The sequence below is a fragment of the Octopus sinensis genome, unplaced genomic scaffold (assembly GCF_006345805.1).
Source record: "Octopus sinensis unplaced genomic scaffold, ASM634580v1 Contig16181, whole genome shotgun sequence".
Lineage (NCBI taxonomy): Eukaryota > Metazoa > Mollusca > Cephalopoda > Octopoda > Octopodidae > Octopus > Octopus sinensis.
The window spans coordinates 18,570-37,500 of NW_021834202.1; the positions used below are offsets into that span (position 1 = coordinate 18,570).

At 36.3% G+C, this 18,931-nt stretch overlaps 1 protein-coding gene across 1 annotated transcript; it reads right to left on the reverse strand.

Moving 5' to 3' along the window:
- Nucleotides 1-423: 423 nt before the first annotated feature.
- Nucleotides 424-12,847, reverse strand: LOC115230715 (E3 ubiquitin-protein ligase HECW2-like). Its single transcript, XM_029800849.2, has 5 exons — nucleotides 12,728-12,847; nucleotides 4,363-4,423; nucleotides 3,365-3,528; nucleotides 2,068-2,216; nucleotides 424-547 (listed from the first exon to the last, which is right to left on the reverse strand). Exons 3-5 carry the CDS (start codon nucleotides 3,467-3,469, stop codon nucleotides 442-444), a joined length of 360 nt encoding a protein of 119 aa, XP_029656709.2. The 5' UTR covers nucleotides 3,470-3,528; nucleotides 4,363-4,423; nucleotides 12,728-12,847; the 3' UTR covers nucleotides 424-441.
- Nucleotides 12,848-18,931: the final 6,084 nt, after the last annotated feature.

The window sequence follows — 18,931 nt, forward strand, 5'->3', positions numbered from 1 at the left end:
GCAGCCTTCTCATGTTTACTTCACTTGAATAGTAGCCAGTAGTACCTGCGGTACAATGTACTCAGTCCATGCTATTAAGTGGCTGACAATAGGAAAGGTATCTGGTTATAAAAACCATGGCAGACATACATACATAACAAAAGTTAGCAATTTTCATAGCTTATCATCAGATGATGATAGGCTATAATGATGACAGTGATATACAGAATATCTATATACAAGTGAACAGAGTAGTAAACTGAATATCTCATTAGTCTAGGAAGCTGCAGTCTGTAGGCACAGAATCATTACTGAGCAGAGCCAAGTTCAATCTTATCTGTGAAGGATGGACTATAAGATTACTTGTGCTGAATATGAAAATTTGTCAAATCACACTAGATACTTTTGTATCTAGTGTGGTTTGGCTATAACTGAGGGAGAAGAGAGGCAGAAAGCTCAATACTAACCAGCTTGAATATCGACTTGAACTCCAGTTGTAAGCATGAGTGTTCCACTCACATTTTCTCGAGGATGTCTCCGTACTAAATCCAAATTAAAGTTGACTGGACTACAAATAAATCAGATAATATGTTAGTGGAAATTACTGGTATTGGTAACAAATTATATGAAATGAATAGAATTTTTCAATATCTCAAATGAATTTTCTTTCATACCAAATCAAAATATCTTTAATGCTCAATCGAAATTTTATTGATACAGTACTAACTATACTTAATTATATATACTTAGCTCAATATAACAATGTTATAAGTGACAAAAACAACAAGATATATGCTGATATATCTTCAGCGATAAACTAAATTCACATTCTTTATGACAACACAAAGCACTTTTGGTAAAGAGAACACAATATATTTGATTGATTTGTGCAGCCCTAGCATAAAACAAGTTCTATTTGTTTTATGTTTTGCTCTTGCTTCCTCTAGGTGAAAAATATATCTGGCTTTGATGGGTCTGAAATCAGAAATCTAGGACATGAAACTTGTACCCAATAAAACATATTTTAGCCCTGTAGAATCTGCATCTGACATGATGTAAACTTTAAAAGTTCAATTAATTTCAAATGACAATTTGGTTGGGATAGGGCCCAGGAAACAAATTTTCTCTGAGAATTTATATTAAAAAAGAAGCCTATATTATACTCTGGGTGAGTTAAGTATAAGATTTAACAGTACAAATGAAATAAACTATAATTATCAGAACAGTTTTTCCCAACAACAGGTGTGCCACTGTGAGAGTTTCTTCCACATTTTTATGATTTAGTCCAAGAAGTAAGGAGCTTAGTGAATGGCATCGGAAATAAAAGAAGAAATCATCACTGATGAGTTACTGCTAACCATTACATTGATCCAGATAATAGCTCAGCTGAAATCAGTGACTGTCAGCAGACCTGTGAGCAAATGAGTAAGCTTTCTGAAATCAGGCTCATGTCATATGTGGTGATAGATCTGTATTCAAGACAGGTGTGCAATAAACAGCTAACATACATGCCAATTTGAAAAAAAGTTTGCTCTTCTTCCTTTCTCTCTTATTACCTAATTAACTTGTTATATTGGAACAAAGTGATGCCAGCATTACAGACAACCAGTGGAAGGATATAAGCCTACAATCTTTTGTTGGTCACCACAGCCATTCAGTGAGGCAGTGAAATGTGGCAGAGGAGATTTAAAGTGGCTAAGGAGGAATGAATTGTATGTGACCTGTTGACTATATGATGTATGTTTGAGATAAAGTGAGTATGAGTGAGTATCAGAAACATAAGATATTGCAGGACTGAAATAATTAAAATGGTTTCAATTTAACAGGTTTTGTTTCTCATATGGAGAAACTGATTAAAATTAAAACTGGAGACAGAAGTGTGCAGATATAACAAGTGCTAGCATGGAAAAATGGACTTCAAATCAATGCTGCTGCTGATAATGATAATGAAGATGATGATGATGATAATGACAATAACAGTTCATAGTGTTCATAAAATTTATAACTATAAGATACGGTTTTGGTAATATCATGTAAAATGAAAATTGGTCGTAGTAAAATTGAAAGAACGATAACCTACATACTCACCCACAAGCAGCATTTACTTTATCAATAATTCTTTGTACTGAAACCTCTGCACGTCCTAAAAAGCGAATTATAGTAGGACGACTCTTTGCAAACTTGTCTTTCACTTCAAATTCAATTGTATCAGTAGCTATAGCATCAAGGGTAAAAACCTATTTAGATAAGAAATAGTTTAATGGCATTTGATATTTCAGTAGATAAAGCTGGTTTCATTTATATAGTGATGACTTGTAAAAGTAAACTGTAGTTGTCTCCTCAGATTTAGGAGGCTTTTAAGTGATAATTCTTAGTTCTGAGTTTATGATATTAGGTTTAAAATAAATGAATGTTAAACTACCATTGGATAGTGCAGTTAACATATTTAGATATTGATCATGTATCTATTCCTGGCAACTAGGTGAACTAGGTGTAACAGAGAATTAGATGTTCCGTCCAAAAACACAGCTAGATGCTTGGAACAGATGTGAAGTCTTGACATAACAGTAGCTAGTCCAAAATTTTATTTGTGTGGTCATCTTGCATTTGTGGACACACACACATAAAGAGGTTTCATTCTCAAAACAATGAGTGTATGGTTTTTCAAGAGTAGTTGTATGTGGATACACCCTAAAGAGTTGTAGATGGATCCTGCTTGAGTATTATTGAGTAAGACTTATGAAGCTAAGTGACATAAAGGGGCACGTACTTGGTACATTACAACCTTATCAGAAAGTAAGAAATTTCAAAGCAAGCAATTAGAAAAGACCGTTGCTAGCCGAATATGTTGCAATTATTTTGCCATCCAGTCTGTTCTTGGATGAGCAAAGTGGACTGATGTCAGTGTGTCAGTGACAATTAGTTAAAATTTACTGGAAATGTTTGGCAATTTAGCTGAGAATTTAGACAAAGTGTTGATACAGATGTTGAAGCCATTTTGGTATGCATGCCTATGTGCACACACAAACATACACATGTATGTTTTGAATATGCCATATGTTTGGTATTGGAGTGATGATATTTTAAAAAGTATTGTTTTGATGGTATTATGTTGCTATGTGATGAGTAACACGACTTGAAACAGATGACAGTTATGAATTGCATTCAACATATATTTAACTGTCCTTTCAGCAGGGTTAATGTTATTATTGTTGTTATTTAACCCCCAAGTCAGCAGATCTATGATGGAAGTGCTTTCAGGGCCACATAATGAAATGTGTCTGTTCCCTGATATATGAGTGTATATGCTGCCTCTAATGTGATGTTAAACTACCATCAAATTCGTTGGCACTAAAGTGGAGTTGTTGAGCAATGGAATGCCTACCTGTCCTTCCCATCTTGGATTGGTTGTATTGGATTCAATGGTAGTTCGAACTGGTTTACTATGGTGGGAAAGTTGAGCCGATGAGCGTCCAGGATGAACTACCATTTTAATGTAGGGATCCGGATTAAAAAATATCCCTTTCTTCAGATTAGCAGCTTCTACATCTGAGAGATTGAAGAAAATAGTTAAATATGGCTCTGATATTAAGGACATTGAAGGTAAATGAAGGAGTAAGTCACTGTCCAGCAAACAGCAGCTGCCTATTGGAATGTTTTCATAGAAATATTACAAACTGCTATCAAATTTAAAATTAAGTATTCATTATTTAAAATAATATATTTGTCATCAGCAAAACCTCCAATTTTCCATGCTTGCACAAGTTCTCTATTTACTTACATATGTTATATTATGACAGTATGTTCCAGAGTTTGTTAAAAATATTAGAGGATTAATAATAATAATAATAATAACAATAATTATCAGAGGGTACAAAATGTGTAAATAGTTCTATGGTCAGGACCAACACTAAAGAACAAATATTAACACAAAAATAATATTTTTGCTTCCTCCCCAATGCATGCGAAAAGAGTGTGGATGTGGTAGAGACAGATAATTTAGGATATTTCAGTGGGCAACTGAAAGGATTAATAAAGACTTTTCAATAAAAACTTCATATATATTTACACAGACTCATATATATGCATACTCATACACACACACATGTTCACTAATGAAACGTATATATATATATATATATATATATATAGTGTTTCAGAAATTATATGAAAAATTTTCGTTACACTTCAGAAGTAAAAAAACAACTCTAAAATAAATAATATATATATATACACACATACATACATACACCTAAGTGAGGAATTAATTGCATATTATGTAACAAAATATAACTGAATGAATACTTCAACACAATACAGATACTTAAATAAGCAAATCAATTAAATATGTTTTTTTAGTATTGAATAATTGTAGAAACCGACCTGAAACAACAATTTTAAGTCGTTCTTGGTTTTCACTTGTTAGACTGCCATTTTTGTCATTCTGAAAAAAGAAAAAAATGATATTAGTAGTAATAACAACAACAATAATAATACTTTCTACAAAACCTGAAATATATGAGGAGTGAGGCTAGTCAATTTACATCAACTCCAGTGCTCAGCTTGAAAGGCAATGTTAACCATGGCAGAGTTTAAATTCAAAACAAGCAAAACCTTGCAAAGCATTTTGCCAGCTCACTACAGTAGTAGTAGAAGTAGTAGTAATTGTTTCAAATTTTGGCACAAGGCTTGCAATTTTGGGGGAGGGAGCAAGTCAATTCAAATGACCCCAGTGTTCAATAGGCATTTATTTTGTTGAATCCCAAAAGGATGACAGGCAAAGTTGACCTTGATGGAATTTAGACTTAGAATGTAAAGACAGCCAAAAAATCCCACTAAGCATTTTGCCCAGCGTGGTAATGATTCTGCCAGCTTGCTGTCATAGTAGTAATATTAATAACATTAATAATCCTTTCTACTATAGGCACAAGGCCTGAAATTTAGGGGAGGGTGATAGTCAATTAAATTGACTTTAGTGTTACATCCTAAAGGATGACAGGCAAATTTGACCTTTGTGGAATTTGAACTCAACAGACAGACGAACTGCCACTAAGCATTTTGCCGAGTGTGCTAACAATTCTGCCAGCTTGCCACTTTAGATAATAATAATAATAATAATAATAATAATAATAATAATAATTCCTTCTATTATAGGCACAAGGTCTGAAATTTGGGGGGAGGAGTTAAGCTGATTACATCGACCCCAGTACTCAACAGGTACTTAATTTATCAACCCCGAAAGGACGAAAGGCAAAGTTGACCTTGGTGAAATTTGAACTCAGAACATAAAGACAGATGCAATGCTGCTAAGCACGTTGCCCAGCATGCTAATGACGGCCAGCTTGCTGCCTTTTAAAAGTGATGCCTCCTCATTGATATGACTGTTCCAATCATCATAAATGTATTTGTCAAGACCTACCAAAAACTGAGCAAGTATAAAGATCTTGAAATGGAAATTGGTAAAATGTGGAACTTCAAGACTATAACAATACCTGTTGTCATAGGTGCCCTAAGAATGATAGTAAAAGGGGATGATTTCTACCTAGCGCAGATACCAGGAAACCCCAAAATGGCAGAAATTCAAAAGATAGTGCTCATAAGAACTGCTCATATCCTACATAAAATACTGTCTATGTAATCTCAAATTTTAAAACAAACTCATAATTTTCTTATGTTTTCTTAAACATTCTCTAGAACAATACTATGTGCGAAACCAAATATATGACACTCTAGGCATAACACCAACATGAACTTCTAACTTGTTGTCTCTTGAAGTCACTGGGTGGGACATGGAATCAACTTGTACAAATACAAAGCAAAAGTCAAACATATAATAATAATAATAATAATAATAATGATAATAATAATAATAATCAGTATCTTGAAGTGTGCAGAGGGATGCAATTTGGTATCTCGAAGTGTGCGGTGCTTACTATGAAGCGGGGGAAAAGAGTAAATTGTAGGGGCATAGAATAGCCAAATGGAGAGGGAATGGAAGACCCGGATGATGATGGGTACAAGTACCTTGGTATCTTGGATCTGGACAGTATCTTACACAGAGAAATGAAAGACAAGGTCATCATGACATATTTCAAGTGCCTCAAACTTCTCTTGAAATCAAAGCTCAACTCAAGGAACCGTGTGACTGCCATCAACATATATGCTGTTGCTGTAGTCTGCTATAGTGCACCTATCCTGAGATGGACACAAGCGAAGATTAGCCAACTCGATTGCACTGCACAAGTCAATGACAATGCATGGCACCCTCCACCCAAAGGCAAATGTACACAGGCTTTACATGATAAGAGGTAAGGGTGGACAATGGTTGATTAGTGTACAGGAGTGCATCAACAGTGAAAGAAGAAACATGGCAGAATATTTGGTAAACAGCAAAGAAGATCTGCTACAGTATGCTGCTAGTGCAGAAGTCAACAAAAAAAAAATGCTCATGAATTCCGAACAAGAACAGCCATACATGGTCAGTATCACCGTGAAACCAACAAATTAAAAGACCAGGAAGCCTCATGGAGGTGGCTCAACAAGGTTGACCTAAAAAAGAATACTGAAATCCTAATCGTTGCAACCCAGGACCAGGCACTGAATACCAACTCAGTGAAGAAGTGTATATATCATGCAAGTGCATCGGACCTCTGCAGAATGTGTGGGAAGAGGGTCAAAAGTGTGACTCACATTGTTAGTGCTTGTGAAAGTCTTGTGCAGAAAGAGTATAAGTGTAGCCATGACAAAGTAGCCCAAAACCTTCACTGGCTACTAAGCTGTAAGGATATGAGGTTGCGGGTGCCTGGTACCAACATACACTGGAAAAGGTAATGGATGAAAAGGGGAAGAAAAAATTCTCTGGGACTCTGATTTCCAGACAGAACAAAGTATTAGAGCACCAACGGCTGGATATGGTAACCTTGAGGAGGGACAAACAAGAGTGCCTAATAATTGATGTAGCAGTGCCAGGAGATCAACATATCATCATGAAAGAAAGCGAAAAAGCTGATAAATATGGAAACCTGAGAATTGAGATCGCTAAGATGTGGCAGCTACGAGAGTCAAACATAAAGGTTACCTCTATTGTCATTGTTTAATACCACCCAATCTGAAAAAACATCTGAAAACCTTAGAAATATTCTACAATCTAGATCTATTGCAAAAGTCGGCATTACTGGGAACTGCACGCATATTGCGTCAAGTACTGTCTGTCTGAGGTCCTTGTTGCAACTTAACAAACAGTACAAACACCTGGTAGACACAATATCTTTAGTCAACAACCTCACAATATTGTATATTGTGCAACGTATTATTATTATTATTATGGTGGTGGTTTCAAATTTTGGTACAAGGCTAGCTGGTTCGGAAGAGGGGCTAATTAAATTAACCCAAGTGTTCAACTGATACATATTTTACCAACCCTGAAAGGATGAAAAGCAAAGATGGCCTCAGCAGAATATGAGCTCAGAATGTAAAGAGAGACAAAATGCTGCTAAGCATTTCACCTGGCATGCTAGCTATTCTGCCAGCTTGTCACCTTAATAATAATAACAATAACAACTTTTTTTATTAACCATCAAAAGTAGACAAAAACATCAGGGATGGTGCAGGAGAATAAAGTATTGAATTACATAATAACATGTAAAAAGTAAAATAAAGAAACAAAAAATTCAAACAAAGAATTGAAGGAAATTCATTGGAGTCCCACAGAACTGCAGTCATTCCCACCACTAAGGCAAGTGTCTTCTACAGATATATGCTGTCTTCAGCTTTGAAGAGTGTAGGCTTGAAATGTAAAAGACTTCTCCATTTTTCCTGAGCATCAAACTAATACACTTGCTTGCTGTTCCTACACCTGTCATTGTCTTCGTTTTTCTATAAATTTGAAGTACATATTATACACTCATGTGGTTAGCTCAGTTTGATCCCGACTGAACTTCCCACTCTTTTGGACTTCCATATCTTAATCACTTCCAGACCTTTCAGCACCTCTCCTCATCTACATATCAGCAACACTCCACCCGAATTACCACTGGATTTTTGTACACTTTTAGACTCTACCTTCACAGATCTCACTGGCTGTTTTGTTGATGTAAATCACTCTAATCTACCACGGCTTTTGAACTTTCTGAATGCTCTAACTCTGTACATTAATACTTTGCCATTCTCTCTCCAATTTAACTTTTCCTTCCTTCTTTTCTCCCATACTTTTTCTTTTGCCTTTTTTTTCTCCTTTTCCCAGCATGCCTAATTATAAATTCTTCCTCTTCCACCTTCACTATGTTAGACCACTGAACTCAACATGCGTTTTCTTCATTCTCTCTCTATTCATTTCCTCTTATTCCTTTCTGTCAAAGACTGTAGGCTCAAAACATAAAAGACTTTTCCATTTTTCCTGAGCGTCAAACTAATTTACTTGCTTGTTGTTGTTGTCCTTACATCTGTCTTTGTCTTTGTTTTTCAATAAATTATATATATATATATATAAATAAACACATACACATATAAATATATATACACACACATGCATATATATATGCATGCATGCATCCATCCATACATACATGCATACCTACCAGAGTAAGAACATAAATGTGAGACAAGGTAGAAAAAATAGTACTCAAATACCGCAGGTAGAGTAATATGCTTTATTAAAAAGGAGCAAAAAATATGACAAAATCTGTTACTCAGAGGTTCCTGTTCCTGTTCATCGGACAGTTTTGTTTAGAGAGACTTTAGAGATATAAACATCATAACTGATGACTAAATCCAAAGATTAATAAAACTCTACATCTAATATTTACATAAATAAGAGAGCCTCTATGAAGTTATTCTAAACAAAAGTGTCTGACAAATGGGAACGTGAAACTCTGAGTAATAGTTTTTGTGATATTCTTGCTGCCTTTTAATAAAGTATATATATATATATATATATATATATTATATATATATATATATATATATATATATATTTATATATATATTTATATATATATAAAACAAAGTGGAGTTGTAAGGTACCGCACGAGTGGAATTATATATGAAAGAAGGTTTGAAAATACAATTTTAAAAGATGTTTATTTACTTTACCGGTTTCACTTTTTAGAAAAAGATTGTCAAAAGTAACATGTAAAAGTTTGGTTGTGTTAATTATTGGTAGTCACGAAATGCTACAATACATATACACAGTCTTTGGTAACAAGAACATGTTAAGGATATGAAAAAGGTTTAACAAGTTCATTAAAATATTGGGCACAAAAGATTACAACATAAATATACATTCTCAAGAAAATGCTAAAGATAGTTTCCAGAAGGAATTATTAAAAAGTTCAGTGGAATATATTGGTATTGTATCTGTATATACACACACGCACAGAATATTGGTTGTCACAAAATACTACAATACATATACACATTCTTTGGTAACAAGAATATGTTAAGAACATAAAAAAGTTTAAAATGTTCATTAAAATATTGGGCACAAAGGATTACAACATATATATATATTCTCAAGAAAATGTTAAAGATAGTTTCCAGAAGGAATTATTAAAAAGTTCAGTGGAATATATTGGTATTGTATCTGTATATACATACACATTATTATGAGTTCAAAAAAGTTTACATTATAGTAGTAGGGAAGCTCAATATATATATATATTCATATAAATATGCCTATGAAGTGATTTTCACTGAAAGAAACCACAATATCATGCCTTTCAATGGTGTATATACATTAAGCATGATACACAGGTACACACACACAACAGGGTTTTTTTCAGTTTCCCTCTATCATATCCACAAGGCTTTAGCTGGCCTGAGGTTATAGTAGAAAACACTTATACAAAGTACCTTGCAGTGCAGTATGTGCATGTGAAACAATCAGTGGAAATTGAACCACCAAACCAAATGGTGCTTTTGGCGTTCAAACTGAAGGACAACAGGAATACAGATGATTAAGTTTGCAAATAAATGTGTCACTCACCTCTGGATGATTGCTGCTATCATAAATGTACTGAATGAATGTTTTTGCAGTTTAGTTGAATTCATCATAAACTAGAGAGATACCTATTATGAATATTTCTATTTTATGTGAAACTGATACAAATATTGCTAATATGTATTTATTCTTGAACCTTATAGTTTATATTTTAGATATAAATACTCAGTAAAAAAAGTAATCTTTACCACAGTTATACAGTTGTCTATCATCATCATCATTTAGCGTCCGCTTTCCATGCTAGCATGGGTTGGACGGGTCAACTGGGGTCTGTGAAGCTGGAAGGCTTCGTCAGGCCCAGTCAGATCTGGCAGTGTTTCTACGGCTGGATGCCCTTCTTAACGCCAACCACTCCGCGAGTGTAGTGGGTGTTTTTTACGTGCCACCTGCACAGGTGCCAGACAGAGCTGGCGAACGGCCACGAACGGATGGTGCTTTTACGTGTCACCAGCACGGGGCCAGGCGATGCTGGCAACAGACATGAACAGATGGTGCTTTTACGTGCCACCGACACGGGGCCAGACAGAGCTGGCAAACGGCCACGAACGGACGGTGCTTTTACGTGTCACCGGCACGGGGGCCAGCCGAGGCTGGCAACGGAAGCGAACAGATGGTGCTTTTATGTGCCACTGACACGGTTGCCAGACAGAGCTGGCAAACGGCCACGAACGGACGGTGCTTTTACGTGTCACCGGCACGGGGGCCAGCCGAGGCTGGCAACGGACACGAACGGATGGTGCTTTTACGTGCCACCGACACGGGGCCAGAAAGAGCTGGCAAACGGCCACGAACGGGCGGTGCTTTTACGTGTCACCGGCACGGGGCCAGGCGAGGCTGGCAACGAACACGAACGGATGGTGCTTTTACGTGCCACCGACATGGGGGCCAGGCAGAGCTGGCAAACGGCCACGAGTGAATGGTGCTTTTACGTATCACCGGCACGGGTGCCAGACGAGGTTGACAGCGGACACGAACGGATGGGTCACTTAACCCCTGCTTTCTGATATATGATTTGATTTTGATTGTTCTCACTGGTCTTGCCGGGTCTTCTCATGCACAGCATACTTCCATAGGTCTCGGTCTCTGGTCATTTCCTTGGTGAGACCTAGAGTTCGAAGGTCGTGCTTCACCACCTCGACCCAGGTTTTCCTGGGTCTACCTCTTCCACAGGTCCCCTCAACTGCCAGGGTGTGGCACTTTTTCACACACCTATCTTCATCCATTCTCACCACATGACCATACCAGCGCAATCGTCTCTCTTGCACACAACATCTGATGCCTCTTAGGTCCAACTTTTCTCTCAAGGTACTTACACTCTGTCGACTATGAACACTGACATTACACATCCATCGGAGCATACTAGCTTCATTCCTCGCGAGCTTACGCATGTCCTCAGCAGTCACGGCCCATGTTTCACTGAAATGTAGCATGGCTGTTCGTACACATGCATCATACAGTCTGCCTTTTACTCTGAGCGAGAGGCCTTTAGTCACCAACAGAGGTAAGAGCTCCCTAAACTTTGCCCAGGCTATTCTTACTCTAGCCGTTACACTTTCAGCACACCCAACCCCACTACTGACTTGGTCACCAAGATAACGGAAGCTATCAACTACTTCTAGTTTTTCCCCCTGGAAAGTGACGGAAGTTGTTTTCTGCAGATTTTCAGAGGTTAATGCTCCCGAGCATCTGCCACATACAAAAACCATCTTCCTAGTTAGCCTTCCTATGACATTGCTGCACCTCTTATGTGTCCATAGCTTACACTTGGTGCATCTTATAGAGTTTCTACCTACACCTTTTCTACAGATTGAGCAGGGCCATCTACCTGAAGGCGTTTGTGATTTGTCTACCTTCCTACTTATTAGGACTTTGGTTTTAGCTAGGTTGACTCTAAGGCCCTTCGATTCTAAACCATGCTTCCACACCTGAAACTTCTTCTCCAGTTCTGATAATGACTCAGCAATTAGAGCAAGGTCATCAGCATAGAGGAGCTCCCAGGGGCATCCTGTCTTGAATTCCTCCGTTATTGCCTGGAGGACTATGATAAATAGGAGGGGGCTGAGGACTGAGCCTTGGTGGACCCCTACCTCTACCCGGAATTCTTCACTGTACTCATTGCCAACCCTCACCTTACTAGCAGCGTCCCTGTACATGGCTTGCACAGCTCTCACTAACCATTCATCTATTCCTAGTTTCCTCATTGACCACCATATGAGGGATCGGGGGACCCTGTCGAAGGCTTTCTCCATGTCAACAAAAGCCAGGTACAGGGGCTTATCTTTGGCTAGGTATTTCTCCTGCAGCTGCCTTACCAGGAATATAGCATCAGTGGTACTTTTCCCTGGCATGAAACCAAACTGCATCTCATCTAAACTAACTCTCTCTCTAATTAGTTGGCTTATGACCCTCTCTGTAACCTTCATCACCTGATCCAACAGCTTGATACCTCTCATAAAAATTTAATTGATTCCAGTGTGATAAATGGTTTTCCTTGAAATGTCACTATTCTTGTGTCCTTATACCAAGATACAAATCTGTGGCCTAGAGAAAATAAAGCTTAGTACACAGGTGTACATTATAATGATTGCAGTAATAAGGTGTGAATTTATGATCAGAAGATCAACAGCTAAACTTCACATCCCAGTAGAATAGATACATTAAATTTTTTAAATTAGCTACACATTTTAATTAAAATAATTCTAATAAATACAAATTAAAAGTGATATATAAAAACAGAATCATTAAAATTACCTGCACAGAAGCCCTTGGGTTTCGTACAATGGCAGAAGAAGTTGATGCAATTTCGTCTCCTGAACTGCCTTGAAAGTATTTAAAGCAGATCCTAGTAATAGCTACAAAATAGAGAAAAGAAGAGCATTTGTCATAAAATTACAATAAATATTGATAGTAGAATAATTATCTAAACATGATCTGCCATCAGTGCAGACCATGTTCCAAATGCTTCAGTGGTTAACTCAGATTCTCACAAACACATACTGGACTTGTTTGATAATTCAAACAAGTCACTGCTGTCTTCACCACTACCATCACCATTTTCCTAAACAGACTAGAAAATGAAAGACATTGTGAAAGGAGTCAATTGACTGAACAGATTATAATTGTCCAAAAATCTGAATTCAATATACTTCTGTGTGAATAAAAACATTCAAATCTGGCAAAGACTGAATACCTGTACAATTTTGATATTACTAAAATATAACATTTCAAAAAAAAATTTTTAGTCAGGAGAGACGGCAGTGCCCATGACCTTTTACAGGGCTTCTGGGATTGGAGCGAGAAGCAGAGGGAGAGAGGGAGAAAGAGAGAGACACACACACACACACACACTTTAGAGATATAAACATCACAACTGATGACTAAATTCAAAGATTAATAATACTCTACAAGTAGTACTTACATAAATGCCTCTATGAAGTTATTCAACTGGCTAGAAATAACAGCTAAACTGCCCTCAATCCACATCCTACTATTTTACACAGGGAAGAATACATTGGATAATATAAATCCTCAATACTTTTTCTGAAAATAGGATGGAATGATTATAGCTGGTCACTTTCACTATAGGTCTGTTTGATTGAGCTGGCCTAAGGATAAGCAACAATGTGGTTGCAAAATGGAGAAAATACCTAATATCTACGGAAGATTATTTACATTTGACAGATATTTGTCCTTATCTTGTTTGTTGTTATACCCTCCAGTGATTTGGGGAAATTTTGAACCTGGGTTCACTTTCCTAAGGTATTTTTCGATATTATTATTATTATTCAGGTCACTGCCTGGAATTGAACTCGGAATCTTGGGGTAAGTAGCCAGCGCTCTTAACCATATGCCTGTGGGCATATAGCATAGTGGTTAAGAGTGCAGGCTACTAACCCCATGATTCTGAGTTCAATACCAGGTAGTAACCTGAATAATAATAATAACAAACAAGATGAGGACAAATTTCTGTCAAATGTAAATAATGTACATAATTCCTCATCTCTTAAATATAGAACTGTATTATCTAAGGAAGATGTCAATGTTGTGATGGACACACATCATGCGTAGACCTTGGTATATAAACAACTTTGTACAGCTATTCTTCACATGCTGTCTGTAGTAACCAGCATAGTTTAGAGCCAGGCATACTAAAACGACAAATGGACTTTGGTCAAGGTTCAGCTAGACTGACTAGGAATTTATTCACTAACAGATGAACCAATGTTCAATAAAAAAGAGCTGATAACATATGAGCAGTTAATTTTAAATATGATTAAACATTTGGTCATCGTCTCCAAGCAAGAATTTCTTTGTCGAGACACCATCTGATTACTGCCTATTTGGCAAAAAACTTTAAATTAAAAAGTAGCCAACTTTGATAATTGTATTACAATAAATATTTACTCAGTTTTATATATTTAATAATTACTTCATTTTCAATATCTTTGTAATATAAATTGTAAATATAATGCTCCATGTGTATGTGCATGGATCTCTCTCTCTCTCTCTCCACACACACACACATTCACTTCTACCAAAGTTACAATCTACAGTTTTTCTGTCAACAAATTACTGTTTGCTTCACATCTTCAAAGCCACAAGGAATAAGCAATCCCTTACTTGAAATTAGGTAAAAATTAGAGACAGGAAGAGCATCTGACTATATAACTGAATAACATATTCAAGTGTAGAAAAACAAAAATATAAACAATATTAATGGAAGCAGGTATGCATGTTAGGTCAGCAACTCCAAAGAAGAAATTTACTCTGAACATGACCTCATTCAATGCATGTCAGCATGGAAAACAGATATGAAAACTATGCTGAAATATATATGTGGTGTTGTACAAGCCTTACTGCACCTAAAATTCTGAATGGGCACTACTAACTTTACATTAATAACTGATAGTTTTCTTCAGACATAAATGAACAGCCACCATAAATGTATGAGTGTATTTATGTACATGTATATTTGAAATAATTCAAATAATTTAAACACTTTTATACCCTTAGAATATATGTATATCACAGCATAAGGTAAAATTAATACCCTTAACATACATTGCCCTCTCTTCCATTTATAAATACAATTTCCACTCAATAATGATTAAAAATTTTTTAAAGCATATATAAATACATATAAAGGTTTCCTTGTTATGTATGAATTACTGATTCATCATTTTACAACAGCTTTCCATGTTGGCACTGTTCATAATGGTAGTTCATATTCAGAGTTACTACTCTCCTAGATGGGTCAGAGGACCATATCTCACTTGATTGTCTAAGTTTTGGCGCAATTTCTACACATGAATGAAAACCAACCACTTCACAGAATGTGCTGTATGGTATTTTCTAATGGCACCAGTACTAGAGAGGTTGTTTCGCTCTCTGCAAAACTAAAAATTCTTCTTGAGCCTATGGTGCTAGCACTTAATTTACCAACCACTTTACAGAGGGTACTGGGTGCATATTTTCATGGCCTCAGTACAAGTGAAGTAGCATTGTAACTTCAAGATTAAAAAACCAGTCACCACTTTCAGAAAGAGAATGGAAGAGTGGGTGAAACTGATCTTAAATCAAAGTGTTAAAAAAAATCTAAAGTGTTATGAGAGGAACAGAATTATTGTTGTTAAAGGTTGGTACTAAAGGAGGTGACAGAATGGAAAGTATTATGGCAAAGATAATAGAAAGGAAAGTGTGGTGCCAGAGGTTAATGGTAGGGAAGATCTAGTGCTATTCCTCATTATATGGATGAATATCAGGTAGTGGAGGGAGTGGTACATGGAGAGAGAGAGAGAGAGAGAGAGAGAGAGAGAGAGAGAGAGAGAGAGAGAGAGAGAGAGAGAACAGATAGACAAGAGGTGGGTGGAAGCTGAGATGTTAAGTGAAAGACAACTATGAAAGCCTTCAGGTGGCGAAAGAATTGGGGTGATGGGGAGTTCAGTGAAAGAGCGGCAGAAATGAGGGTGCAGAAGATGTGTGTGGTGAAAGCATCCAAACCACGATCATGTGCCACCTTATAGTTTTTTTGCATGGAAGTATGAGTCTCTCCTTTCTAAATAGAAAAAAAGTAATAGCAGAAAATAATCTGAAAATTTCTTTTTATATATATATATATATATATATATTTTATATATATATATATAAAGGGAAAGTTTACGAAAATAAACAAAAGACGAAGGCAGGTGGTGTATAAACAAACAAATGTATTAGTATAGCGCTCAGGAATAGAAAAAGTCTTTTACATTTCGAGCCTACGCTCTTCCACAGAAAGATACATAGAAAAAAAACAAGGAGAGGAAAAAAAGGCGTGTAGTAGCTAACAATCTATCTTACAGGGCAGGGCTCCTCATTTTCTAGGCTGTAGTTTCTGGCTTGGAATTTCTGGAAATGCCGTTGACACTGGCTTGCACTTACTGTCTGATCCCCATATACTGCATTAGTATATATATATATATTGGGTCATCCCATAAATAAATTGATTTTTTCAATTGCATGAATTAAAAGTCGGAGGGAAATGGGATAAATCACCTGCCTCAACTTGCTAGAAAAGCAGGTTGTAATTTTATCTTGTACTTACTCATAATGCAAATTTTGAAGAGTGTAGTTCAAGTTTAACAGTTATTTTTTCAAGGATATAATGGAACGACAAATGAGCAGATTTGGCATATTTTGCTTTATGAGTTCAATAAAGGTAACAATGCAATGTAAAGTGTGAAGAATACTAATGCAATATATGAGGATCAGACAGTAAGTGCAAGCCAGTGTCAACGGCATTTCCAGAAATTCCAAGCCAGAAACTACAGCCTAGAAAATGAGCCCTGCCCTGCAAGATCTGTAGAGCTCGACATGGAGGTCCTGCAAACCCTGAGGAAACAAAATCCCAACTAAATGTTATGGAACTAGCAGAGAAACTTGTGTTTGGTCATTCAACCATTCATCGACACCTGCATGCTGTTGGAAAAGTTAACATATTGGGTCAATGGGTTCCTCACAAACTTTATAAGTCTAATTGCACACAGAGAGTGAATGTGTGCTCTTCTTTGCTGTCATGTCTCATGAATGAACCTTTTTTGGACTGAATAGGGAAGTTTAAAAAAAAAAACACATTATTTATAGGCTGACACAATATATATATATACATACATAAGAGAAATATTTTCTCTATAGTAACTGCAGTAAATTCATCTTTTAGCAGTTGAAATATGTCACAAACATATTTTATCTAACTTAAACTTTGCTTATGCCTGAACACTCCTTGGTGCTAATATTTTGTTATTTTCCATGATTGGGCGATCCACCAGTGCAAACCAGTCAACATTGTTGACAGTATTTTACATAAAGCTATTGCTTCATAAGATTTGTTCAGAGTTGCCTCTCTTAGTTATCTCCCATTGATGAAAGCCAACTAGCTTGAAGCATTGCTTGCTGGGAGTCTTGAGAGATGGCAACACTGAGCAAATAGGATGTTTTCACACCTTTTTACCATGAGAGAAATATTTTCTCTACAGTAACTACAGTGAATTTGCCTTTTAGCAGTTGAAATATATCACAAACATATTTTAACTAACATAAACTTTCCTTATATACAGGGTGATTCAAAAGTCGCCATACATAGGAACAATTTATCTTTTTATAAGAAACAGTTTATAAGAAGTTTTTTTTTATTATTTAACAGGCTCTATATGGTTACCACTGTTTTGAATACACATTTCAATATGTTTCCCCCACTCATTGTAAACTTGTAATAGCACATCTGATGATACGTAGTATGTGCAAATGAGTTGGTGATGTGTTCCTTCAAATGATTTATGTTTGTTTTTTATCTTTTCACGATACACCATGCCTTTCAAATGCCCCCAAAGACAGAAATCAAGAGGGTCAGATCAGGGGATCTAGCAGATCTTATAAAAAAATAAATTTTTCCTATGTCTGGAGACTTTTGAATCACGCTGTATATTCTTTCCTTGTTTCAGTCACGTGACTGCAGCCATGGTGGAGCACTACTTTTTAGTTGAACAAATTGACCCCAAGACTTATTCTTGGTAAGCCTAGTACTTATTCTGTTAGTCTCGTTTGCTGATCTGTGTGTTTATGGGGATGTAAACACACCAACAGTAGTTGTTAAGCAGCGTGCATGCACACACATATATACAACAGGCTTCTTTCAGTTTCTGTTTACCAAATCCACTCACAAGGCATTGGTTGGCCTGAGACTGTAGTAGAAGACACTCACCCAAGGTTCCACACATTGAGACTGAACCTGGAATCATGTGGTTGGGGGCAAACTTCTTACCACACAGCCACACTAACCACTTCTCAATTTTTCAGACAACTTGCTCAACTTAGTGAACTATTGATCAGAGACTAAGAAATAGTTACAGAATGGCCTCAGTACATGAGAAATAATTTGTATAGATTTACATTAGGTATTTAACTGAGTCAAACTAATCTTTCAAAGTGGAACAAACAAATTTATCCAACTATACACTTATGACAGAAGGATTGCTTAACTTCACTTTGAGAATTAGATGTGGTTAGTTCTGGTCCTGTCTAAAATGCGAAACATAAGGTAGCTGAAACAATGTGAGAGCAAGAATCTAAAAATAACTTTCATTAACAAGGCATGTCAGAATTTTGTTAGAAGAATGAAGTCTGAAATAAAAATAAAGTCTGTTCTGAGCACTGTTGAGATAGTTAACAAGTTCACCTCAAAAGACTTCTATACTAACCAGAATGCTGTATAGTATTATTCTATGTAAATCAATATCTTCAACTGAAAATAGCCAATAATTGCTCATTTATTAGATCAAAGGAAGTGGGAAATTCCAAAATTTTAATTATAACAAAGAAGTAAATAAAAGTGTTAGAAAAAAAGATAAGGAAATTCAAATGAAAATGGAAAAACTATAAAGGAATTTGAAATTGTAAGTTAAAACTTCTGTTTTCCTAAGA

Bases quoted from the DNA above. Each gene is read 5' to 3' on its own strand.
- LOC115230715 (XM_029800849.2), bottom strand. From the start codon at position 3,469: ATGGTAGTTCATCCTGGACGCTCATCGGCTCAACTTTCCCACCATAGT. The intron at 2,217-3,364 runs GTAGGCATTCCA...TTATCTAAATAG, and splicing joins ATCCAAGATGGGAAGGACAG to GTTTTTACCCTTGATGCTAT. The intron at 548-2,067 runs GTGAGTATGTAG...ATTTATTTGTAG, and splicing joins AAAGTAAATGCTGCTTGTGG to TCCAGTCAACTTTAATTTGG.